This window comes from Branchiostoma floridae, chromosome 12 (assembly GCF_000003815.2).
Source record: "Branchiostoma floridae strain S238N-H82 chromosome 12, Bfl_VNyyK, whole genome shotgun sequence".
Classification (NCBI taxonomy): domain Eukaryota; kingdom Metazoa; phylum Chordata; class Leptocardii; order Amphioxiformes; family Branchiostomatidae; genus Branchiostoma; species Branchiostoma floridae.
The window spans coordinates 3,385,920-3,411,377 of NC_049990.1; the positions used below are offsets into that span (position 1 = coordinate 3,385,920).

At 42.9% G+C, this 25,458-nt stretch overlaps 3 protein-coding genes across 3 annotated transcripts; all 3 read left to right on the forward strand.

Moving 5' to 3' along the window:
- The first annotated feature begins 3,370 nt into the window (after positions 1-3,370).
- Positions 3,371-7,779, forward strand: LOC118428004. The gene is made up of 7 exons (XM_035837968.1): positions 3,371-3,640; positions 4,358-4,535; positions 4,893-4,922; positions 5,347-5,424; positions 5,988-6,032; positions 6,441-6,580; positions 7,259-7,779. The coding sequence occupies exons 1-7, from the start codon at positions 3,371-3,373 to the stop codon at positions 7,562-7,564; spliced, it is 1,047 nt and encodes a 348-aa protein (XP_035693861.1). The 3' UTR covers positions 7,565-7,779.
- Positions 7,780-16,255: 8,476 nt separating this feature from the next.
- On the forward strand, positions 16,256-19,072 carry LOC118428269 (tumor necrosis factor ligand superfamily member 12-like). Its single transcript, XM_035838287.1, has 4 exons — positions 16,256-16,419; positions 17,144-17,218; positions 17,561-17,670; positions 18,131-19,072. The coding sequence occupies exons 1-4, from the start codon at positions 16,380-16,382 to the stop codon at positions 18,380-18,382; spliced, it is 477 nt and encodes a 158-aa protein (XP_035694180.1). The 5' UTR covers positions 16,256-16,379; the 3' UTR covers positions 18,383-19,072.
- A 166-nt stretch (positions 19,073-19,238) lies between these two features.
- On the forward strand, positions 19,239-22,497 carry LOC118428005 (ectodysplasin-A-like). Its single transcript, XM_035837969.1, has 5 exons — positions 19,239-19,784; positions 20,453-20,561; positions 21,047-21,172; positions 21,637-21,749; positions 22,219-22,497. The coding sequence occupies exons 1-5, from the start codon at positions 19,470-19,472 to the stop codon at positions 22,480-22,482; spliced, it is 927 nt and encodes a 308-aa protein (XP_035693862.1). The 5' UTR covers positions 19,239-19,469; the 3' UTR covers positions 22,483-22,497.
- The last annotated feature ends 2,961 nt before the right edge of the window (positions 22,498-25,458 follow it).

Below are 25,458 nucleotides of genomic sequence, written 5' to 3' on the forward strand. Positions count from 1 at the left end.
CCTGTCAGAAAAGCGGAACTTGTGGGCGGTTCCTGAAACCTCGCCTAGCTTTTCGGGGAAGTCCCTCGGGCCAGTGAACACTCGCCTTTCTACCGCTTCTACTGGATAAACCCATTTTACGTCCATTCAAAGGTAGGGTCTGTGGCAAAGAATTCTTAGATTAAAGAATACGGATTTCGTTTTATCAGAAATATTGAGCTAAATGTACTATTTTATTGCGTGTAAAGAACTTATTTGTCAGAGAATGTTTCAAAACATAGCAAAAACGATTGTATAAATGTTGAAGACTCAAGCCCACCCCTAATGTCTAACTTTTAGAACAGTCCGACTTCATCCAAAGGATTATTTCGGGAAATCCCCGAATCTGGGCCTCCCAGTTCTTTATAGCGTCCCGACGCTGGAGAGCTAAGGTTGCAGACATGGCAGCTCTGGGCGGTGGCGACCCTTTTCTTTCTCCTGGCAGAAGAGGGAGAAGGAATATCGCTACCTCTCGTGGAGAAAACGGGACTCTATTTGACAGATTGACGCCATGGATTGAAAATCCACCCATCATATCAGGAGCTGGGGTGATCTTGCCACATCAGGCTATCCCTGCCCTGAAAAGGTTTGACCTTTTTGTTACATGTTGTACGGCACTGGTATAGTGGTAGCCTCCTTCTGGTCAAAGATATTCTTTTGCCCATTTCTTACGTTGATATCTGTGCTAGAATGAAGCAAGTACTTGGTAGATATGCAATTATGATGGAGTCCATCTAAGTTTTAAACATAAGTTTGCACTTTGTGTGGGAAGTGAGTGTTTTTTCCCATCAGGGTGGGGTGCAAGATTGAGCTAGCTGAAACGATGCTGGGTCGTCACTTTCCAGGCATCTTACGATCTGCCGCTGATTCTAGTACACAACAGCTCTCTCAATTCAAGGTTAGTGTCCGATCATGTGAACATCTCAGGGGGAAAATGTTTCTAAAGTCTAGGTCTTGTTTGATCTGCTTGTATGGACATTCGAGACATTTTTGCAACCGCCATTTTGTGTCGTTACGAAAGGTGATTGGTCAATCGTGCAGACCAGTAAATGTTCAAAAGGTATCAATTTATGTTTAACCTCCTTGGTAGTATTACGAAATATATTGTATCTTACAGTTGAGATGGATGGAGGGTTTGGGGAAAAAAGGAAGTTATACACGTATAGAGCATTACTTACTGTTTGATTTTGTCGTAAACAATCTTGATGATTCAGCATTGGAAACCCCCTACTTTAATGTGTAACCCGCCCACGCTTTGCAAAAAGCAGAACTACACAAGTTGTAGTATATTCCCGTGTTCGCTAGATGACGTTAATGAACCGTGAGACGATTTGAGTCCATGACCTGCGAGTTCAAATTTGTTCACAATATCCAAGAAGGTTATATCAGATAACCTCCTTGCAATATCTAAGCTCTAAGGCTGTACTTTTTGATATCTGGTCTATCATTTATATCTCTCCCACCATTCAACACCATGTGAAACTTTCTTGGCCATTTTCATATACAACGTAGGGCCCTTCCTTGTCTACCATTGCTTTACTTTGAAAAGGATAATAGGAAGAGACGTATCGTTCCACTTTGATGCTGCATTGAAGTGCATTCTACAAATCAATGGTAACGTTACAGATTTCTGGACCGACGTTCCTCTTACAAACAAACACGTAACTTGTGCACCATTGGTTGCAATGAGATCATTTGACACTAGGCGGCGCTTCTACCGTTCACCTGTTGACCGCTTTGTTCCCATTTCATTTGACAGAGAACGTCAACAAAAGGCGCCCAAAGGTCACAGCGCGACAAAAGCCACACGCAGAAAAGCCACACACTACACCCGTTATCAAGTTCGCTTAGCTCCTATTGTATCGGATTGTCGTTTGGGATTCTTCTTTTGAATGTCGCTCAACCAAACTTGAAAAGATCTGAAGACGCAGGGTGTCTAGGTAGAGAGGTGTCAAGGTAGTCTGCACATGACATAGGTCGTTGCCCTGAAGGTCGTCTTTAGCTGGCTTATTTTATAAGTTTTCTGACACACAACCGTTCAAGTTGGAGTAGCAAGAACACCTGACGATCTTGCCTCCAACAAGTATATGTTCAGTGGGCGATACAAGAAAATTTCAGAACCTCCGGATCCATTAAATTTTCCTGAACCTACAGAGTCAGGGAGCTTTAGGGAACCTTGAATTTGTTTTCATCAGTTCTTAATGCCTGTCTACCGAGACTACCATTCTCCAGACGCCTGCCTTTGTTGTGAAGCACGGAGACAGTCCGGAATGTGTCTATTGACCGGTAATTGGCGAGTGAAATGTTGGATTGGAGCCAAACTGGCCAAGGTTTGGACGGGAGCCCAAGGAAACATCGGCATTTGTCTGCGAGAAATATTATTGTGCTTGAGTGCAGTTAAGAAGTCTCTTTGTGGCGTGTTGATGTTGACTGGCCATGCATTTAATCTGCAAAATCAACAGCTTTCTTCACTGTTTTATGTTCAAAGGTAGCCTACGTTACACACAGCCTTGAAGTGGCTTAACAGCGATGGAATCGCCCTCTAGGATTCCGAATTGGCCCAAGGGTGTGTCTGAAAAACAAAATGGCAAATTAGTCTTATTAGTATTATAGTCATCACCGACGCTAGCCTGGGTACCATCCGATTTCTACCGGGGCTCCTTACTGGCCTTACACTCGCTTCCCTAAAAGGAGCCCCGGTAGAAATCGTATGGTACCCAGGCTACACCGAGGCTATTTTGGCTCCCAACCCCGTAATCACGGTGTCGCTCGTTTTCTTCCAGTATAACATAGCCAATGGAGTCTGATTGGGAGACTAACACTGTCCACATACAGCAGAGTGAGCAGACTGTTCGCAAATACACAACTTAATCTCCAAGTTACGGCCAGTACAGTTCAGGACATCCTCTGTTGAGAGGTTTTCACAAAGTCCTGTCCAGCATGACAGAGCGGAGCTCGTCCACCTGAAGTCCTGCATCCTCCATGAGTAATTTCCGAAGTGTCAAAAATTTACGGCAAGAAGGTTCTTTTTTAACCTCCTTGGTTACGGCCACATGTGTGTTCGGTGTGCTTGGCATTTTTCTAGTAATGAAGCACCTTAAAACACGTTTGAATCCCCGCCGCCAGCCCGCCATGACCATTTTCGTCGGAAAATTCCCAGAAGGCCCGGTTGTTTTCCCGGAACGAAAGTGACACGAGCGCTTGTTTGCGTACCTGTACCTGCACAACACCTGCGGCGCAGGGGGAGGAGCTTGTTGGCGCCGCGCTGTGCGTTTTGACGTACGTGCGGGGCCCCAAAGTTTGCAAACACGCCCAGTTAGTCCCTCCATGTTCCTACACCGCTGATAGCACCATGGCGCTGGAAGATCCCCCCGTGAGGGGAGAAGGGGAAGTCTTGGTGATTCCCCGCCGAAGCTTCTACGCAGTGATTTTCGCGGTGGCTCTCTTGGTCCTGGCGTCGCTCGCGCTCGGCGTGGGCGGGTTCGTGTACCTGTTGCGCCAGGTGGAGGAGCTGAGGACGGACAGGTGCGCGTGCAGCGTTGTGAAGCGGGACGTGTCGCGGGACCTTACGGGGGAGGTGGCGCCTCCTGCCGAGCGGCGTGCTGAGGCAGCACGGGACCAGGTGAGTCGAGAAAAGTTGCTGGGTGAGAATTCGGGTCGCTTCGTGTGTAACAATGGCGCCTAACCTTTGGCCTTACGTTCTAAGCACGCCTGCATGGGGTGAACTAAATGTCAGCCTTGACGTGTGTAGTTAGAGCATTGACTCTCTGTGACTATAGGTGTTTACACCTGAAAGGAACATTGGAAATACTGTAAATATATGTCTGAAGCAGACGAGCGTGATGTCTTGTAGGCAGGAAACATCGAAAACGGTAAAAGGACAGAATTATGTAATTAAGTGATAATGTGGGTCAGGGATTCATATCATTACCTGCAAAAAATGAAAACTTCCAAAAATTGCGCTCCGGGGTGCTTTAATAGCTCATATTGTAGAGAAAAGGCATGTCACATTCTGACAACGCATTTTGTAGGGGCGGGTTTGCATACCTTTAAAAGTAGCAGTGTGGCACTGTCCTTGTTAATGCATTTTATATACAGACGATCCTGCATGTAGTGATCACTCAAGAGGCGCGAAGAAAATTGTCAACGTAGATTGGCGGCCACTATATTCAGGATTTTTGATATGCTGGGGTCGGAAAACATTAACCTAGGGGACCAGCAGTAAGTGGTCACAATGTCCAGATGGTCATTCTGCAGGGCTGGTCATTAGTGCAAAGTTGACTGTATCTTTACCCCAACAAAAGTTACAATGCATTACATGTGTTTATTTCTTTCGTAGCTGTTGGCTATCCTCCCGAACGGCAGGAACAGACGGAACCTGCCACCGGTCGACGTCAATGTGGACCTACCGGACGTTTTACTGGAGACCCTCGGGCTGGGAGCCGAGGTGGCCCGAGAGGATGACGATTCTGTATCCGAAGGTGAACCACCCTTAAGACGAACAAAACGGGGTGGAGGTTAGTCGCTAGTCAACACCGGACTTCTTACGTCACTGAAAGTGTAATAGAAATCGGCCAAAATACGCTTTATATTTTCTCAGAGGAGGTCTTCTTTTCTGGCTAGCTGGCTAACTCCTCTAGAAATCGTTCATATTTTGGTCGATTCCTAATACATCTTCAGCTACTTAAAGGAGTCTGGAAGAGACTATAGGTGGTGACAATAGATAAGCTAGCGATAAATGTAGTGATAAAGAATGGATGTAAAGTGTTTCTATTGTTATATGTTTACACAGAGCCTATCCAATGTATGTGGAATTATTTCTTTGCATGGTCTTATTGTAACATATTAGTTATAATCCATGTGTACTTTTTCAGGAGGCAAGAGGAGCGGACGCGGGAAGAAAGGTAACACCCCAAATCTTAACTTCTTTACGAAAGTACATGTACCGACTTTTCTGAATTCTTGAACGTCAACTCTCGTAACTTTGCCGGCACCCTAAGACCCCAACATATAAACTAACATGAATGTCTGGAACACTCTGATGTCTGGAACATATGTACCTGTTTGACTACTGATGCTGCATTAGTCGGACATTATTTAGACGCAAGAAAACATGTATACCAAAGATCTCGGAAGGATGATAAGAGTAGACGTTTTATTGACTATAATATAAAATAAATCCTTTCTTAAGAGCATTGTAGACATATCATTTGCCTTATCCTGTTACAATCAGGTGGGGCTAATTGTGGGCTTCAGTGTCTTTTCAATTAAGACATGTTTTTGATGTTATATGTCTGTCCTAATAAAAAGTTATTCTGTCCTTTGCAGGCTCGGGACTAAAGGCGGCGCATATCCAGGGCTCTTTTCCCACGAAGTCTGACGGAAGTGCGGTCCTTGTTGGAGCCGGTAATTCTTTATGCTTGTTCACTTCGTGAAACGAAGTGTTTGTAGTCAGTGCTGTTTTGATGTCAGGGGGTCGTTTGTCAGCCTGATAACTAGAGAACGCTTGTTTTTGTTGTAGTTGTGAAGAATTCGCAGTTAAAGCGGGCCTTACTTTCTAACACAGTCGAAACTCTTCTATCTGTTGCACTAACACAAACTGCTAAAAGAAGCCATATAGGTGCACCTTGCATCACTTTTCTGTTGACTAAGATGAGACTTGCCGCTCTTCGCCTCATGTCTGCATCGGAACAAGCCACCAGAACATCGATGTAATGATCATGAAACATCATTCATCTACGAAAATTCTTCTTCACTGGTTTTTGGATCACAGAGGTCATTTTTCCTATCCTCTCTCACTGACACCCCCTCGCACTTCCCATTGCCCCCCTCCCCAGATGCTGCTTCAGTCATGAAAAAAAGTGCTAAGTTGGGCAAGGTCTTACCTTCCATGAGGGACCAAGTCGCGACAGAAAGTAAGCAAATTTTTACTTACTTTCCCTTTTTTGTTTTTATTTACACGTAAACAGAAAATGTGGACCGATTCGGACCGCCTCGAAGGTTCAAGTTCAAAGGTGAGAGTTCATGTTAACAAACCTGTTTTCTCTGCTCGTCTGACTTACCTGTCAATCACTCATCACGTGATGTGCTCCTGACCCTTCTTTGTGAAGCATCCTTGCTTCAAAAGCGACCAGATTAAGAAAAAAATCTCTTGTCTATTTTGTGAAACAACACTACGACATTTTTGCTTGTATTACTAGTATGTAGACAGGTTTATTAATTTGTCTTCACCTCCTTTACATATCAATTCACAGTTAGGGTATAAAACCTGTTTTATTTTAACAAGATTTCCTCAGTGTCACTGGCGAAAGAAAGTGGAATTGCTATCTAAAACTTCTGACCGTTTCCAAAATCATACCCAGTTGCTTGAGTAACTGTTACTTTACGTTTATTTATGTCTTGCTAAAATATGTACTTTTCAGGTGGACGTGTCAACCACTGGAAGGCGGCCGAATGGATGAAAAGGCCAGAATACGAACAGTACAATAATGTGTTCCAATTGGACTTCACGGACGGCTCGCTTAGGGTCCATGAGACAGGGCTGTACTACATCTATAGTCAGGTACTGCAGGTATTGTGGAAACGATTTATAAACTGTAGATCAGATACTGCAAAGAAACTGTACTCAAATGCTTGACTGTACAGCTCCAGTCTTTATCAACGAAAGCAAACAAAAAACAAGTTTTTCTCTCATGTTCTACTTTCATACTAAGATATATCAAATTCCGTAGATCGGTCAGTGGAGGTTCCAGAGCTGGGCCCAGCTCGGACACGCTGAAATGCTTGACATCAAATTAAGATGATGACAAAATAAGAAGAATTTGAGTTAGTCCTTACAGTTTCTTTACAGTATTGGATCTACAGCATGAACCTTTCCATAATAAATTCTACCAATACAGATAAATTTCCATGTGAGCTATTGTTGCCATGCATCGCCTATGGAATTCATATAATCTCGTTCACCGTTCCAAGTTGGCATGTGCAGCGACATGAATTGTGGGTTATATGTCAAAGGTCAGGGCCCCCAAGATATGAACAAACAAGTCAGAGACCTTCACCTTTGACATACTACCCACAAGTCATGTCACTGCACATGCGTACTAGCTCGGAGTGGTGAACGACCTTACAGGCTACATGTCATAGATATGTTATACAACATTCGATCCCAAAGGGACATTTAGGGACATATTGTTATGGTATTTCGTACATACTAAAATCAAGCCTGTATTACCCATCCCAGGTATATTACTACGATGGCTCACACGCTTTCCTTAGTCACATCATCAAAGAATCTGGGGAACAAGAGCCGTTCCTACAGTGCATCCAGAGCCCTGCGAACCAGAGTAGGAAGTACAACACCTGCTTCACGGCCGGAGTGTTCCACTTGGACGCGGGGGACAAGATCGTTGTGCAACTGCAGCAGGAGACTGGAATAGTGGACATGAGTGCGGACACCACCTTCTTCGGACTTATCAAGATAGCAGAGCCAGCTCCTCCTAAGAAACGCGGGAGACACAAGAACAAAAAGCAAGAAAGGGGATCATGAATGAAACAATCTATTGGTCATTTTAAACTTGAAAAGAGTTTAAAGACACAGGGCTCTTGACCTTCCCGCCAACAAACAAAAATCTTATGTCAAAGACCCCTATACTACCAGTGGACTAGCCCTCTGATGTAGTTCTTGCACAGCGGTGTGGCTCAAGGTCTGTAGAAACGGAGTGGGCGCCATCCTATACACCAATCATTTTGCAAACGAAATAACGAAGACCATACTTTGTTACAAACATGAATATATAATAGAGGGATAAAGCATGTAACGTTTCAATCTAAGATTCAATTGAAGCGTAGAGCTACATTGACATTTTGATCATGCCTTTTCAAATTCATATGTCCTCGTGTAAAGTGCAGCAGTATCTTACACCCACCGCTGCCACCAGTGTTACACAAGGAGGCCATAGGCTTAGAACCCCGTTCCACAGTGATGGAGAGAACTGTCCCTACTCAGTCTGAACTGGCAATATGAACTACCAGGTCCACTCTACCCTGTCTAACTATGCAACCTATATGGAATACATCATGTGCTAAAGTACCAATGCAATGGACATGTATAGTCCTATCACTATGTGACGATGATATCGGAAATAATGAGTGTAAGTGGCGGAGTAAGTTGTCATAGCTGAAAAGGAGGCAAATTTTAATCTAGGTGAAAGATTTTTGCATATTCGTACTTGTCACCATATTTTGTTTATAGTTGTTCATATACACTTTTATACAAATGTATATGGGGACATGGTACTACGACACATGGCTTTTAACACAAGTCAAAAGCAAAAGCAGGCATTGTCACCATATACAATGCCCAGTAGGTTATCAATTAAAAAGCAAAGGAGGTACACAGAGCTAGTACATGTATATTTATGATATCAATTAGTAAATAAGAAAAGTGGGTATTGGTAATTATAGCATAGGGCATGGATTTGGTATTCGGACCGAATCGTTCGCTGTACATAGTAAGTAAAACATATTGTTGATTTCCTTCAATTCACTGTTCGGTATGAAAGTTTGTTGTATGTGACCCTGCTATGATTACTGCAGTATTCCTGTTACAAATAACACGTACACTTACTCAATGGTACATACAGGAATGTGCTGTTACCATGGCAATGTGTCTTGATCCCACAAGTTTTCCTTTTAAATCCAGTTGGGACTCTAACTAAAAAGTACAACCCTTTCTGGTTCCAACCGAGTACTGGTGTATCGACTTATTGCAGTAATGAAAAGAGGGTCACCTACATAGTAATGGTATTGACTAAGTCACAATGAGTAATTTCAAACCTTTTTTGTTACTATTTTATATCAGTACATTGCATAGCTATCCACACTGCCTTTGTTATGTGGAATATTTATCGGAAGAGATGAATAAAGAGGGAGAAAGGTGTTTATGTTTGTTTTTATTTATTTGTGATGTTTAGTTTCTATGGTTTTTACAACACGCATCGTCATCCTGGTTTCACGACCTATCAAAGACATCTACATATAACCTGACTAAATCACGCCTCTAGCAGCCATTTCACTGGCCAGCCCCCTAGAATCTCGAAGGCTAAGTCAGGAGAATCGGTAATATCTTAGTCCTGTTGAAATATGTATATGTGCTGACATGGGCCAGTTATTGCCATACCCAGAACAGTGTGTTGCCATGGTGATGGAGGCTGTGATGATTGGTTTCCATAGTGACAGAGAATCCTATTGGAATGATTGTCACGGTTCTAAAGAATCCTTTTTAGAATCAGTCTCCTGGATCAAATATGAATGTTCATAAACTCTGTGGGAAGGGGTGCTATATAAACAAACAAACAAACAATATAGAGACATGGATAGTTCACACATAAATATGGCAGATATTAAGATAAAGGCGGTTTTATGGTCCATGGCGCAAGGAGGAGGGAGGCAGAGAAAGGTGTATCCCAGAGAGCGATGGAGGCGCCTTTTAAGCTGAGTACAGCCCCGCAAAATAATCGCCTATCCTAACATCCGTGCAGGTTATTCCGTTCTGCTATGTAACTAAATAAAAGCCATCCAAACATTTTTATGACATATCAAATGTTCGCTTGTATGGTAGCTTAAGTGCACTTTCTTTTTTAAGAAACGTGCTTCTAAGCTGTAGGGATTTACGGGTCATATTGTGTTTTTTTTTTCTTTTTAGCAATCAGCAATCAAGAAGAGACGGTGGCATAATGGCGGTCTCACCTGGTGGTGACCTTGAGCCCTAATCATATCATATCTGTGAGGATGAAGAACACCTCATTTTTATTCTTTAAGACTCGGGAAGAAAATATCGATCTGGAAGAAACGACCACTCTGGAAGAAAATATCTCTACGGAAGGACATACCGCTGGAAGAAATTATCACTCTGGGAAAAATATCGCTATCACGCTGGAAGAAAATATCGCACTACTGGAAGAAAACGTATCTCTGGAAGAAAATATCAGTCTGGAAGAAAATATCACTCTGGAGGAACATTCAACTAGAAGAAGAGCTTTTACCTTCAAGTCTGAAGTGAATGTATGATGCGAGAGAGTCTGTCACAGGGCTGCCGTGTGAAGTCGTGAACCCGTACTGGTAGCCACACCGGAACAACCTTTTGAAAACGCACCCTCCAGTTCTAACGTACGTGGTATGAAAACGGTTTGTATGGTTTTCTTCTTTCTTTGTATTTCATACTTTGGAGACGTCCTAAAGTATGTTTCCGCTTCATATGTCTCTAATTACGCGTCGATTTGTTTTTAATCAATGTTAGAAGTTAGCGAAAATTTACTTTCACTTTTGCGCAGCGCCATGTTGGAACTGTATTTACCGAAGGCGAGACCGTGACCTCACCTGCAACAACGGGGTAACAGGAGGAAATAATTAATGAATTGTCATCGCAAAATATCGCTACATGCACTAGGATGCGGTACAGTATACCTTTTATTCTGATCTTTTCATAAGTTTCTGCAAAATTTAAAAACAAACCCAAGAAAAAACTAGTGACAAACAAGAAGACGTACACCATGTTATTATAAGTCCTCTCTCGTGTACAAGAAAGCGTTTTCCTATATTCAAAACACGTCAGTCTATATTCATTTCAAAAGTAACTTTTCACACGAATACTCTGCTTTGAGATGACATCAATATACACTATTTATTTAGTATAAATCGTTCCTTCATAACTTTCAAAAGTAACGCATACTGTAATTCGTTTTCTATAATCTTTATGTCTAAACGTTTTGATTTTATGTATCATACCAGTTCCAGGGAGCTTGTAGGATGAAAGATTCCAGTTTTACAATATTTCTTGTTTATGCTGGCTGGTTGAATAGTGCACACACATATGTATGTCACACTATCTACCACTTCACGTATCTGAGATGACAGTGGGACAATATCAACACACAGGTGAGGCGCTTATTCAGAGGACATTCACCCGGAAGAAATTCCTGAGGAAAAAAAACGGCCGGTAACTTCTACCGATCCAGGCACATAAACGGTGGACATTGAGTATTCTTCAGTACGCTCCCCATACTTCCCACATCTTATAAAGTATAAGACTGTACCCGGTACCTTAAGTTTTTGTGGCACGATAAAGATCGCAGAGGTAGAAGTGAGAGCCACATCCTGAGTATGCACCGCGAGTTACTTCACCTGACCACTCAGCTTGTATATCGAACCGAGGTATCGGGTGTCGTATTTCCTAGAAGTGTTCGAAAATTCCAGGAAAGGTGGACCGATCCCTGTTGCTATGGTGACAGGAAAGAGGAACTGACCACAGGAATGAAGTCATTCAACTGACTGAAAACAAGGCGCGACAAAACTTGACGCACCTGAATGGTGCATTAGGTTATTTTCATTTTATTTTTCATGGTACGATTTTTTAGAATATTTGCAGACAGGGACAATCTGGCACTATACAATTAAGTTGATAACTTGTTTTAACAGTTTCGCAAACAAAGGACACACAGTAGCCCCATAGCCGTTTGAGGCAGTGGGTTGTTATCCTCTGTGTCTAGGGCAAGGTATTAGAAGGTGAACCCCATCCCTCTCCCTCCAACGTCTTTTACCTCCCCAACCGCAGTCAGGTGCCTATTAAATATTACATCTGGGTGGAGTGAGGAAAGTCCTGTGCTTTTCCCAAGAGCACAAGATCGGGTAGCATGACAGGACTTGAACTCAGGACCTTAGCATTCTGGGCCAAACACCCTGCACTCACCACACGACCCTAGTCAATGCAGGCCTGTGTGCTGATATCAGGCTAGTTTAGTCCATCAGGTTAATATATGTTTTTGTGTAGTAGCAGATCGTTCACTCAAGCCCATGACTAAAAAAAGATCGAATTGCAAAATAATGCCATGTAAAAGATACATGCAATATAAAGAATGATCTTGCCAATATCATGCTAACAGTATATCATTCTTACATTTTCTACTTTATCAATGACTTTTCTTGTTTTCCATAAAGTCATTATATCTGCAGATCTCACATTCATTGTGGGACGATGAAGAAGAAAAATATCGTTTGCTGAAAACAAGAAATGTGTACTACTGACGAGCCTTGTAGATGCACGAGTGATACAGAAGAATTTGTATCTGGCGGTCTGGTTGACAACCTAGGGTTATGAACCCGGAAACAAAGTTCTCAAAAAACATACAGGTGACTTCTGTCGTCTTAAAACATCACAGGTGGGTGTAGATTTCCTTGTCATTCACCTGTTCATACTTTACACAGTGTTAGAAGTATAGAACCGTGACGAGTTGTTTTAAATTCTGCTCTATGTTTAAAGTGTTGAAGTTAGAAGTGGCATGTGCCAGCGGCCATTTTACCGGTCTCGGCGCCATGTTGGAACTTACGGTCGCGGTACGGTGTAAAGAAATGACGCATTTCGACGTAGGAACCGCTTTCCTACTTATTCCCAGATACTCGAACTATCATAGTGTTCTTCATCTTTCGACTAGAAGAACGATGAGATAGATTTAAAAGTCACAGGGTGTGTGAAGTACAGGAGGTATACTGGATGCATGCATGTGTGTACATACGAGTGTCTGTCTTTGTGTGGTTGTAGGTGTGTGCGCGCGCGCTTTTTTGGGACCACTGAGAACGAGAGTTACGCCTGAGGAATCTTCAAGAATCACGTGATCAAGACGGGTATCGTATTTCATTACAATAGTCGTCCTTGCTTTTACTGACCTCGAATGGGGTCAAGGTCACTGCTGGTGCATAGTGAAGAAATAAACGGCTTCATAATAGGAGCTGTTGGTGACATCAAATCAGGTAATATTAGCGTACTTCTGGTACTAGCTAGTGTTTGTTGTTTCAAAATTTAAGAACCAAAGCTTTTTCTTAGCGCCGAACAGATCTTCGTTGTCAGGGCGAAAGATGTGGTCATTGGGGGAGAGCGAAACAGTAGACACACAAAGATAGATATCGAGAGGGCGAGAGAGAAAGAGAGAAAGACAGAGGGCAGATAGGCCACCTGACACTAATTGGTCCGGAGACACGACTTCTTTTTGCTCTATAGTTTTCTTGTCTTCATGAAGTCATGATCATGACCAGAGTTAATTTCCCAGGGACAGTCGTCACGGACAAAAGAAAACGCAACAAACAAGGACCACCTCTGTCCTGACTGTAGTCCACAACAACAGTCGTGAACAAAAGTCTGTGGTAGCCCTGGTAGGCGACGTGTGAAGGTGGAACATAGACGCCCCCAAAACACAGGCCCAGTCTACATATCGACATACACAAAGTTTATTGATACAACAAAGGCACTCGGACTTTCGTATGGTCACTTACCATTTACAGACAGTTGACAATAAAAACGTAACATTAGTACAAAGTATACCCTTGTGTAGTACGGGCTGGTGTTGAACGCAAGTGACCGTGGCGCTAGACAAGTCTGTAGGTGGTATCAGGTGGTTGGTCTTTGTACACAAGATCGCTCTCCCACAATAATCAAACTCGAGTTAGCGATACAAACGGCTTCATAACATACACATCGCCTCAGCTGACTCCTTTGTTAACCAAAGGCAAGGTCTTGGCGTGTCTGTTCAACATGTCGGTACCTAGTGAGAAAGTCTCCCGTACTAGTAACGATGCTAGCCGTCCTTCCTGTGATTGTAGCAAGTATAAGTCGCCATCTCGTGACAGATTAGTGGTTGTAGTATCGTGTGTTGTGTCCGTGTGTGTGCTGGTGTGTCTGTGTCTCTCCTGTTGGACGTATGTACGGATTGCTGAGCTCCAGACGGAGCTGTCTAATAAGTGTCGATGTGCCGGACCGGAGGGAAAATGGCGGGAAGAGCAGGTAAGTAGCTTGGATGGCAACTGCGCCATTTTGTACAATGTCGTCTGGTTAACAGGTGGTTTTTAGGGATCCGGATAGGTTGTAGAAACCGGTCTAAAGTGACCAGTAAAGGAGCTTGAGGAAATTGCGACAGTAGATCATGACAGGTGGCTTATATAGACGGGACTTTGTTTGGGGAGCGGAAAGGAAAAGTATACCGCCACAATGGTCAGCTGGTTATCAAGCACAGATGTACAATCATCTACATCTATCTAAATATAGTATAGGTTTTACTGTATACCAATGGCCAGGTGGTCTTTATCTAGAGGTGGTCACTAGTAGTATAGTACAGGTTTGATTACATCAATGGCCAGGTGGTCCTTATATAGAGGTGGTCACTAGTACAGGTTTGACTGTATACCAATGGCCAGGTGGTCTTTATGTAGAGGTGGTGACTTGTACAGGTTTTACTGTATACCAATGGCCAGGTGGTCCTTCTGTAGAGGTGGTCACTAGAACAGGTTTGACTGTATACCAATGGCCAGGTGGTCCTTCTGTAGAGGTGGTCACTAGAACAGGTTTGACTGTATACCAATGGCCAGGTGGTCCTTCTGTAGAGGTGGTCACTAGAACAGGTTTGACTGTATACCAATGGCCAGGTGGTCCTTCTGTAGAGGTGGTCACTAGAACAGGTTTGACTGTATACCAATGGCCAGGTGGTCCTTCTGTAGAGGTGGTCACTAGAACAGGTTTGACTGTATACCAATGGCCAGGTGGTCCTTCTGTAGAGGTGGTCACCAGTACAGGTTTGACTGTATACCAATGGCCAGGTGGTCTTTATGTAGAGATGGTTACTAGTACAAGTTTAAACGTTCTTTTGCAAATTTGTTCTACTGAATGTACCAACAATGTCCAATTTGCTAAAAGTCATTACCAGAGGCAATGGTGCGAAACTAGGTTTTGTCCACTACTGTACATCAGGCGTACCCATTGTCCATGTCGATAGATTCACTGGTGCCTGGTATATACTTAGGGTGTGGCTCTTTCTAGACATAGAACTGACATTTTACTTTGTTCGCGAAAGACTCCAACCTCTATCATTAGCGATAAGTAATCCGTGAAAAACACGCCGTAAGCTTTACGTGTTAAAGTTAGATATAAGATAAAAACAGGTTAGATACGGACACGTGATCACAAACTGCCAAATACAATCGTGATGTTTTTTTTACACTGGGAGAAAAGTTGCTCAACCGGCGATCGAAACCGTTGTTGTGAATCATGTATGTTGTTTTTCCCACGGATACTGCCAATAATAGAATATGGATAAATGCCAAACGACCTGTAAGTTAGATGTCACAATTCTAAAGGGACATTCCGCTTAGTCTGGCATTGTCAGGCACATTGTATTCATCAATAGGCTTAGATTGATTAGAGGGTACTTGGGGAGTTTATAGAAAACTGAATCCTTTTTGATACGCGTGGAGTAAAATGGGTACTTTATCGTATAATGTGAAGTAGTATGCATTTATTACTTCCTAGAATTAATATTAATCGGAAAATAACACTCCCTTCTGGAGTAGAATCCCCTTTAAAAAGATGTTGGTAGATTAAGATCGTCAAGTTATCCGACTTCTCCGTACTTTTTTATGATGTCTCAGCAAAAACGTGGCAGCGTGAAAACGTTACGATTTCTCATTCAAACGTCTTCTTGGTGGCCGGTGTTTATGTTTCATGTTATCCTTCCAAAGGTGTTTTCAGAACGGAAGACTAGGATCGAGCGAGGTGCGGGTCAAAGTTCATTTGGCGCCGTGCCAACAGACCAGGTGTACACTGCAGGTGAGACAGGAGGCGAAAGGAACGCTGTAAACTTGAAAACACACGTACAATCAAAAGTTAGCAAGCCGCTAGGGAGCCCAAAATCTAAACGTTACAAGGTCTCATCAAGACCTACCCACGTACCAAATATCAAGATAATCCATCTAGGCATTCTGGAGTTATACAAGTCAACTACAAACACGCACACACACACAAACGCTGCCGAAACATAACCCTCTAGCGATGGTAACTAGATCTACCAATATGAAATTTGTTACAATATATCTGTCAATATGTACTTTGATGCCTAAATAGAGATAGAACAATATAGAGGGTATCTATCAGCTGACACAATGTCTGTTTTATTTTATGTAGTCCATGTATACGATGTTGTAATAGACCTTACGAAAGTCGCTATACCTTTGTGTGAATAAAGATTTCAGTGAAATTCTATTGTACACCCAGTCGAGTTTGAATGCAGGAGATCTAATATTGGTATAACCTTGAAATATGAAAAATGGCGCCAAAACTTGTTTCAATGTCAACACTGCCCCCGTCCTTTTATCGTCATTGTTACCATCGTTACTAGTATGCAATTATATTATTATTACTATTATTATCATTTATAGACGAATATGAGGAAGATATTTACCCTGCTGAGGCCTTTGACTTCCACGATTACCGATCGTCCAACTCATCTGTCAGTCACCTGACTCCCAGAAGGCACCGCAGGGAGATGGAGGAAGGGACCAGACGTCGGCGGTGCAGGAGGAAAGGTGTGACGTCACATCCTGATTTGTTCTGACGTCTTCCTTTCAGAAACGTTTCTTCATTTTAAAAGTCGTTGAAGGAGGATAAAAAGTTTCAGCAATTTTCAACTAAAAAAAAAACACATGCCACAAATTTGATTCTTAACAGGTGCACTATAAATAGAATACTGATTTCTTTTGAAAAAAATAATATTTTTCATACCAACTTTTTTGCAACGAGATCCCCAATTTGGACCACGATATGCAAACTAGACACTAGTCTTTTTTTCACTTAACTTACACCGTAAATGTTTGTCTACATGTATATGATTCATAAGGCCGATTTCACATCCCATATATGAATTTCACTATTTAATGGAATGTTCTAGATACGCTATTCTTCGTAATGAGCTATTCACATTTCTCGAATCAAGTACAACAGATTTCAAGAGACTTGATGCTACAGACAGATTTGTATATATCTTTAGATGCCACACCTCCCAAATAAAGATAGGCAAATATTTTAAAGACTGCTTTGCTATTAGAAAGAATACTGAAACTCATGTATAGCCCAACTCGCGATTCTAACATTACGTCAAAGACTTTCGTTATCCCTACTTGTTATGTTGATTAGGATGTTAAGTCTTATTCTATACACATATTTTGTACTCTGTGTAATAGTTGTTGCCATACATTGTACCATGTACAAATGTCGTGCAATGAAGTTCTCATCATTATACCACCCCCACAGGCCGGCGGCAGAAGGCTCAGCCGCACGTTCATTACGAGGCCGCGGAGTACTCCGTCGTGAACGTGGCTGGGATAGGTAAGGGTGACGTCAGGTCCTCAAAAAAACTTGTGTGTGCGTGTATGTATGTATGAATATACGATGTATATGCGTATACGATATATGCATGTATGTGTGACTGTGTGTGTGTGTATGTGTGTGTATGTGTGTGTGTTGTGTGCGTGCATTTGTGTGTATGTGTGTGCTTTCAAGAAAGTTTGTATGTGTATGCGGATGTATCATGAGCTTGTCTAGCCATCCGATTTTTACCGGGGCAATTTAGCGTAGCGAGTGCAAGGAGCGTGCCCCTGTTCTCACACAAAAGTACTGTATTACATATGTACTACAATGCATGTGAAGTTGCCCCATGTCTCTCCTCAGTGTCGTTCTGGCAGCAGTCTGATTGGTTCGCGCCTGAAGGCTGCTGGTTCGTACTGAAGACCGGTCACGTGAGAGTGAAGGAAGCGGGAGTCTATTGGATATATGCACAGGTACCAACACATGACACCCCCCCCCCCCCCTTGCTACCACCCTTCCGTATATCTCGGAAAAAAACATTACAAAACCACGGCATCTGGAAAACACAGAATTTCAAAACCGAAAGTTCTGCTGCAGTACCATATAAAGCCGTTAGGAGGCCCACTATCGAACTTGACCTTCGTTTTACCACCTACCAAGTATCATCAGGATACATCCACAGCTTCTTGAGTTATGCTGTTCACACACACAAAGACAGATAAACGGCGCCTTAAACATGACCTTCTTGGCTAAGATGTACGGTGTCCGGTTATGAAGATATCATCCAAATCAATTTACTTCGTCCATTTGATGTCTTATAACCATCTACGAGGCAAAGTTGGCAAGTAATGTTAAATTTCTATAGGACGGACCGGATACGCTGTCATCTCTTTTCTGAGTTGATTAGTACACATTTTGACATTTTCACAACAGGTAAGCTTCGACGACCGTAAGGACGCCGTGCGCGCCCAGGTGCTGCTCGGGGGGAGAGGCGACCGGCCCCCGACGCCAGTCCTGACGTGCGACGGTGACGAGCCGATCACGGCGGGAAGGAGAACACGCACATGTTACATGGGAGGGATCCGCAGACTGGACCGGAACGACAGGATAAGTGTGGAGGCATGGGGAGGCGTGAAGGCGGCACCGGACTATACGTACTTCGGTCTACTCAAACTCGGGATATAGACGAACTTTTTACGAAACATCAGCCACTTCACTTCTCTTCTCTTTTTTTTGCAATCTGGTAGATCTCGTCTTAGAGTTTGTTTGATCTTGACTTCCCGACCCCAACCCGCATATCAAATATTATAATGAGTTTTGCTGTCTACAAGCAAATAAACACAGACAGACAAAGAAGAAATCGTTAGCGAAAACATAACCTTCTTGGTGAAGGTAACAAGGAAAGTGGAAAGTTATGTATTCAAGTAGGTGAGCCTTTTTCTTAATCATTTGTACTTATTCGTCTTTTATGTGATATGCGTCTTTTGATCAATCGCCTTAACGCACACACTTGGAGGTTGGAGGTTTCACGTCATTAGATTGTTATTTCCATGTACTTTTACTAGGGGACGAATAAAAGTAGAAGCGATCTGTACGCGTTCATAAAAACTTGTTTATAGGAAGATATATACATGCTCTCACTAACGAGGAAAGGTGATATCATCTTGCAGTGCCCATAGGTAAGCCAGCCATTGTACTACTAGTATACTTGTGTACACATTATGCAAGATGTTGAAAGTGAAAGTAAAATTGCGAACAGAAGGAGGGAGCTAGTTACTCCCTTTATATCTCAAAAGGTGAAAGTAAGGAAGATAGTAATTTCTTGGTGTTTATATTTTCATTGGTCTTTATACGCTCTTGTATATCGGACGTTTTTCAATAAAGTGACACCTTTAATTGTTGACCCCTGTCCGTGCGTCAGGCAAGTCTACATGTGCGTTGTAAAAAGTATTGTATCACTCGGGTGCCGTCTAGTCTCTATTCCTTGCAAAGCGCTATTAATACAGAAAGACGAACTTATGGTTGCACACACGCCCTAGTGCTTAAGTTGGTCGCCATGACGACGACGAAATGTCTTGGCCGAGTCCCTAAGTGGTCAGTTTCGTTCTGCGAAATTTCCCGGGGTGCCTCGCGGTCGGGTGCACTTTGTCGCCAGTGTGAGCGGTGTTGCCGACGGTGGGGAGAGAGTTGGTCTGCGGTTCCGCACATGAAACTCCCGCCGTAAACCTGCCCCTGCACGATTTCGCGCTTCTTTCACCAGCAGGTGTCGAAAATGAAGCCGCTAGCGTTGGACGGGCAGCGGAGAGAGGACGGCCTGACGAAGAGCGCGAACCAGAAACCGCGCGGCGGGCGCCAGGTGACGTTTCAGGGGGTGTTTAATGGCGCAGTGTGCGTGGCTTTTGTCATCATGACCGTCGGCTGTGCGGGCTTGTTTTGCCGTATGACGCAGATGGAGACAGAGCTGCAAGACCTTCGCCGCGCGTGCACGCCGATGTCTGACGGCGGCAAGGCCGTAGGCACAACGTCGGACTCCCCGCCAGACGGCCCGGCTCACCTGCCGCAAGAACAGAACAACAACAATAGACAGGTAGGTCTACCTGACAGGTATGTCTGGGTTCTGGTATCGCTGGCAAGCTGCCAGACTTTAAGTCTCTCTCTATATTTTGTCACATTTGCAGAGCGTTGCGAAATGTGGCAGTGTTGTGACACCTGATACACCTGTCAAGGTGTGCGTAGTGCAGTTAGGGACAATGTCGATTGCGTCACGGCGGGTACCTTTGTACCTGAACACCTGAGTAAGACTTGTTTACCTGCTACACGGGCACAAGTTGTAGCTATAGAGACGTGATGTATGTTAATAAGTGATGCTGGCCGGGGAATGTGAAGTGAGCAGCAGTGTGACTAGTGATGGTGCCCAAGTGAAGAAGGGGTAATGGGAACTGATATAAGCGAAACTCGAAATGTGCAAGTGAAAAAGGTCAAACACACGTGCACATGTGACAATTAGATGTACATCAGACATTAATTGTGTATGGGGCTTTGACTTTTACTAACTAAGTTTATGTTGAAATGAGCCAGCAAGTATATTGAGAAAGAAATGGACCAGACACTAGGTTTTAAAAAAGATATCATGGGCCAGCAAGATACGAATCATAGAGCATTTTATAGCACTCTACTCGTAAACTTTTTTCTGTAACATTCTAAGTGTATGATGATAGATATTTCGTAAGAACGTGGTTTCCGTTCCGTTACCAGGCTCACAGCCTCCGCAGAAGAGACGCCGAGGGAGGACCGACCGAATCGCCGAAGAGGAGGAAGCGTCAGAAGGGGAGTCGCAGGAGAAACAAGTGCCAGAAGTGCAAAGGTGAAACTTTTAGACATGTAAGAAAACGAAAATGAAACAAGAAAGGTGACATGTGCATGCAGATAATTGATGTTAACCTTTACCTTCACATGGTCTACTGCTCTGTTTATTCTTACTCAAACACATTCATATGCATGTATATAGTGACCAGCCCAATTAGCTCTGTCCTGCCACTTGCTACATAATGCAATCAAACCGGGAGTCTGTTACTTAACCTGTAATTGTAAATCATGACCGTACCATGTCCTGGACAAAAGATACATAAACTGGAAGTTTTGCTGCAGTACCAAGGTCATACACCAGGGGGGCCCAAATCGTCTTCTCAATACCCATCCACATACCTAATGAAAATATCATTATTATCTATCTCGAGGTTCGCAAGTTAGGCTGAGCACAAGTATCTGGAAATACACACAGACAGACACACAGACAGACACGACAAAACAATACCTCCATTTTCATGTAAGAGAGGGACTTTGTTTCAGGTAAAAAAGGCGACGCCGGCCCACCCGGTCCACCCGGGGCGCGGGGCCCGGCTGGTCCGGCCGGGAACTTCACTTCGACCTTCGCACATTTCAAGAGCAGCGGAGGACGGACCGCATTGGAGTCAGGTAAGACCTACGTCACACTTCCTACCCGGGGCCCGGCCGGGATGTTTTCAAACGAAAAATTTAAGTTTATGCCAATGAATATGCACAAGGCATGCTGTGGAATTATTTTTGGACCGTTTCGTGTTTTTCTTGTCTTTTATATCGTACTTTTCGTTCTCCTCAACTGCCCGACCGGGCCCCTTTGTGGAAATGTGACGTTAGCCTTAGAAACACCATCTTGTGTTAGAGATCAGGTCGTATCATAGGGCCTTGAAAGACAACTTGGCAATGGAAAAAAGGCAAACTTTATCCCACTAACCATACAACTTTGTGACCCTTCCAGACAGACTGCATTGGGAAACGCTTAGTAGACGCACACGGGTAAACACAAAGGCCAAAACACTACTTCATGGTTTTAGAAGACATTGATAACAGACAATGTTTATACGGAAAGATTAATATAGATATGCCGAATGTATTCCCAGCCACCCTAAACAACTGGATCCTGGCAGACTGGGCGAACGAAGAGAATTTCCCCGTGGCGAGCAGCGGAGAAATCACGGTGGAGAAACCCGGCATCTACTTCATATACAGTCAGGTGGGCGAGTATTCAGGCGTGACTCTGCATCGATCAAAACTTGAATATAGCATGTAGAGAGTCAACATCTTCCCTCAGTCAGATTTCATAGACTTAATCATTCCCAGTTTGGTCGGTTTTGTTATGGCCATATTGGATTATATAGATGGCATCCTCTGGGAACCAAAAAACTGCTGCGAATATACCTAATAAAGTTTGGAAAAAGTTACCTTCATTGAGAGATCTAAGTGGTCAGAATGCCGAACAAATGACTGAATGGTATACGGAACGATAGATTCTTAATTTTGTTTTTAACATCTCCTTCTTTCACTTTGAAACTGACAGCTTTTTTTCTTACAATTTACAGCATATATTTGCTAAGTTTTCATCTGCAATATAAGATTTACAGTGTGGTCGAACTTTTTCTGGAAGCAACCGAAAATTTATGGACATAATTAAAATCAACACTATTTTTTTGTTTGTTCCACAGATCGTATTCTACGAGAAGCATCACCTGGTGTCGTACCAGGTGTGCGTGGACGGCAGCATGTACCTGACATGTAACGAGAGCGTGGAGAACGTCACCACCGACGTCACGGGGCGCTACAAGACGTGTTACGTCGCCGGACTGGCGCCTCTTCAGGCCGGGGCGAGGGTCGAGGTGCGGCTTCCCACGGAGAACATGTTCGCGCTGCTGTTCCACGATACAACCTACCTGGGGCTCATCAAAGTAGCGGAACTACCGTCAACTTAGTCTGAACATTTTGTTGTTTTGTTGTTTAGAAGAACAATTTCGGTAACGATTTCGGAATAATAGTTGTGAACTCTTGATACTTTTTATATGGATGACATCCACGGGAGCCGGCGGGGACTGTTTACTTTTTGTATGATTTCATGATTTGTTATTTCGTAGGTCGGAGTTTGACCGCCAAGATATATTGACATCTTTTATGACGTTATTTTGTCTTTAAAGTTAGAAGCCCTCAACCCCGTCAAGAAAAAACAAAACAAAAGGGATTCAACAAGCTAATGCAGTTATGAAAAACAAGCCCCTTGTATCTACTATCAACCGTTGACTTCACATTTTATACTCTAGATAGAAAAGCGGCCAGCTATAACCACTGCCAGTGGAATTGAACTTTTTTTGTAGCATGTAGACACCTTTTGTTGTTTACTTTATCTAACAACATATACATTAACTAATTGTGTGCAATTTTACTCACTACAAAATCATTTCTACTAAAAGTATCAAAATAGACGTAGTCGAATATGTTTTCGGTGAAGAATGAAATAATTTCTTTTGGTTTTACATCTTGTTTTGTACAGTTTGTGCTGTTCGGACGATTGCCATTCTGGGCAAAGTACATATTCATCATCGATATCGCATTGTATATACTCATATTCGGTGTCTAAATGACAAATAGTATATAGACATTGTACATAAAGATACGACTAACGTCAAGGCTATCAGTCAAACAAATGCATAGTAGGCAACTAGGTATTGACACAGTTATACATTGATTTAGAATTTCTTTCACTGTTTGTGTCGGATCATTTGCTGACTGTACAGACTACCCTTTCAAACTTAATAAACAAATACTAACATGTTTTGCTCGCCTTGTATGCAATCTTTCATTATCTATTGATTTATTAGTAAATAAATGTAGTGTTTATATAGAAAAAACACGCGCGTGCTACAATGATAACAGATTGCCCTGACAACGTTTGGGTTATGTTTGTTAACTTTGTATTTGTGTACTTTGTTTCATGTCAAACTTAGAACGTTCAGCTGTCAGTGTCCAACCGACACATGATACATACATAGATTTTACAACTCGAAGAGAGCGTTAAGATCTAATGAACGAAGAGAATGTCATACAGGTAACAGGGTTGGACAAGACCACTAGCCCTATTGTCCAGGGCAAGTGAAAGTAATGATCGGGCAAGCGCATGACATTTTTCCATTGAGTGAGATTTTCATATACTTGTCACTTTTTACAGTCATTACATCAAGCAATGGTCAACATAGAAAATAATAAGAATTTCTTTACTGGAAGTGAAAATGCATACATACGAGTGACATTTGAATTTTGGGCAAGTGCAAAGTTGGTTCGGGCAAGTAAATCCTTTATTCGCTTGCCCGATAGGACAAGTGAATTTTAGTGAACTTGTCCAACCCTGGGTAAAATACAAGTTTGACACTGTTTAAGAAAGTATTTCATTACCCTTCTCTCTAATACGTAATGGAACTTTTTTTCTGGAATGAAGTCTTTCGGACACTATGTCATACGCCATCCTTTGAAAGGACCTTTGTACCAAACTTGTTGCGCACGCTGAATTCACACCGTTATACAGTATAGAAAACAATTGCGCAATGTTCAGTCAGGGCTCGAAATAACGTTTATATGTTAACGTGATCATCATTGATTTTACTAATGTCCATTACACCATGTATGTACTCTCCGAGCAGAGGTTAGGCTCCGGCTGTTTTTTAACGGTTTTTTTAGTCGTTTTTATCGGGCTATCTGTTTTGTATTTTATCTTGCTGTGTCAAAACCTAACGTTTGGCTGGCGTACTTCAAGAAAAATGACAACATAGAAAGCCCGATAAAAACGACTAAAAAAAAACGTTAAAAAACAGCCGGAGCCTAACCTCTGCTTGGAGAGTACATGTATGGTCTATTATGCATTTATCCCCCTGGGGAAAGAATATGCAATGAAGATTATCAATGACACCGCATATGCAGGCTACTGGAGCTGACCAGATACTTTCTGATATCCATAGCTACACTTTTTTTGTGAAGTATATACTATAGAGCTAGACTTGACTTAGCTTTGACGAAATAAAATTTTTGCAGGTGTATGTAATGTGCAGGTAAAGGTATTCACTTTATTTCGAGCCCAGCGACACTCGTCCTACAGTTAACGTTACCCGTGCCAACCATATCAACATAAAGTTCCCGGACCCGCGAGCAAGCAAGTCAACACCCTGTCACTGGTAAGCTGTATGACATACACAATAGTGACCGTGGGGGTATCGCATATCGCATGACTTTGGAGTCAATATTGACCCATTCTCATTGTTAGCTTGTTGACAGCATACCTGCGATAGTGCAAGGCACAAGGCCGGGTGAATGTTACGTAAAAGCCACTCAGGGGCAAAGTATGGACAGCTCTGTGCAAGTCTGGGCATAGTTGTGTCGCGGAGCTTATGTAGTTAGTTAAGTCAGCCGAACTTGGCCAAGGGATTCTGAGAAGATACAGGGATATTGTGTTTTTTTCTTGTTTGTGTGTTTGTTTGTTTGAGAGAGAGTGTGTGTGTGTATGTGTGTGAGTAAGTATGTGTGTTTGTGCGAGTCTGTGTGTGTATGTGTGTGTGTGTCTGTGCGTGTGTGACTGTGTGTGTGTGTTTGTGTGTGACTGTTTGCCTCTGGGACTTTATGGCTGTGTGTGTGTCTGTGTGTGTGTGTGTGTATAGGTACCTGTGTGTGTGTGTGTGTGTGTGTGTGTGTGTGTGTGTGTGTGCAAGTGTGTGTGTGTGTGTGTGTGTGTGTGTGTGTGTGTAGACGGTACCTGTGTGTGTGTGTGTGCGTGTGTGGATGTGCCTGTGTGTGTGTGTGTGTGTGTGTGTGACAGTGCCTGTGTGTGCGTGTACCAGCGGGTGTGTGTCACAGTGTCTGTGTATCCGTGTGTGTGCCCGTGTCCTTGTAACTGTGTATGTGTGACTGGG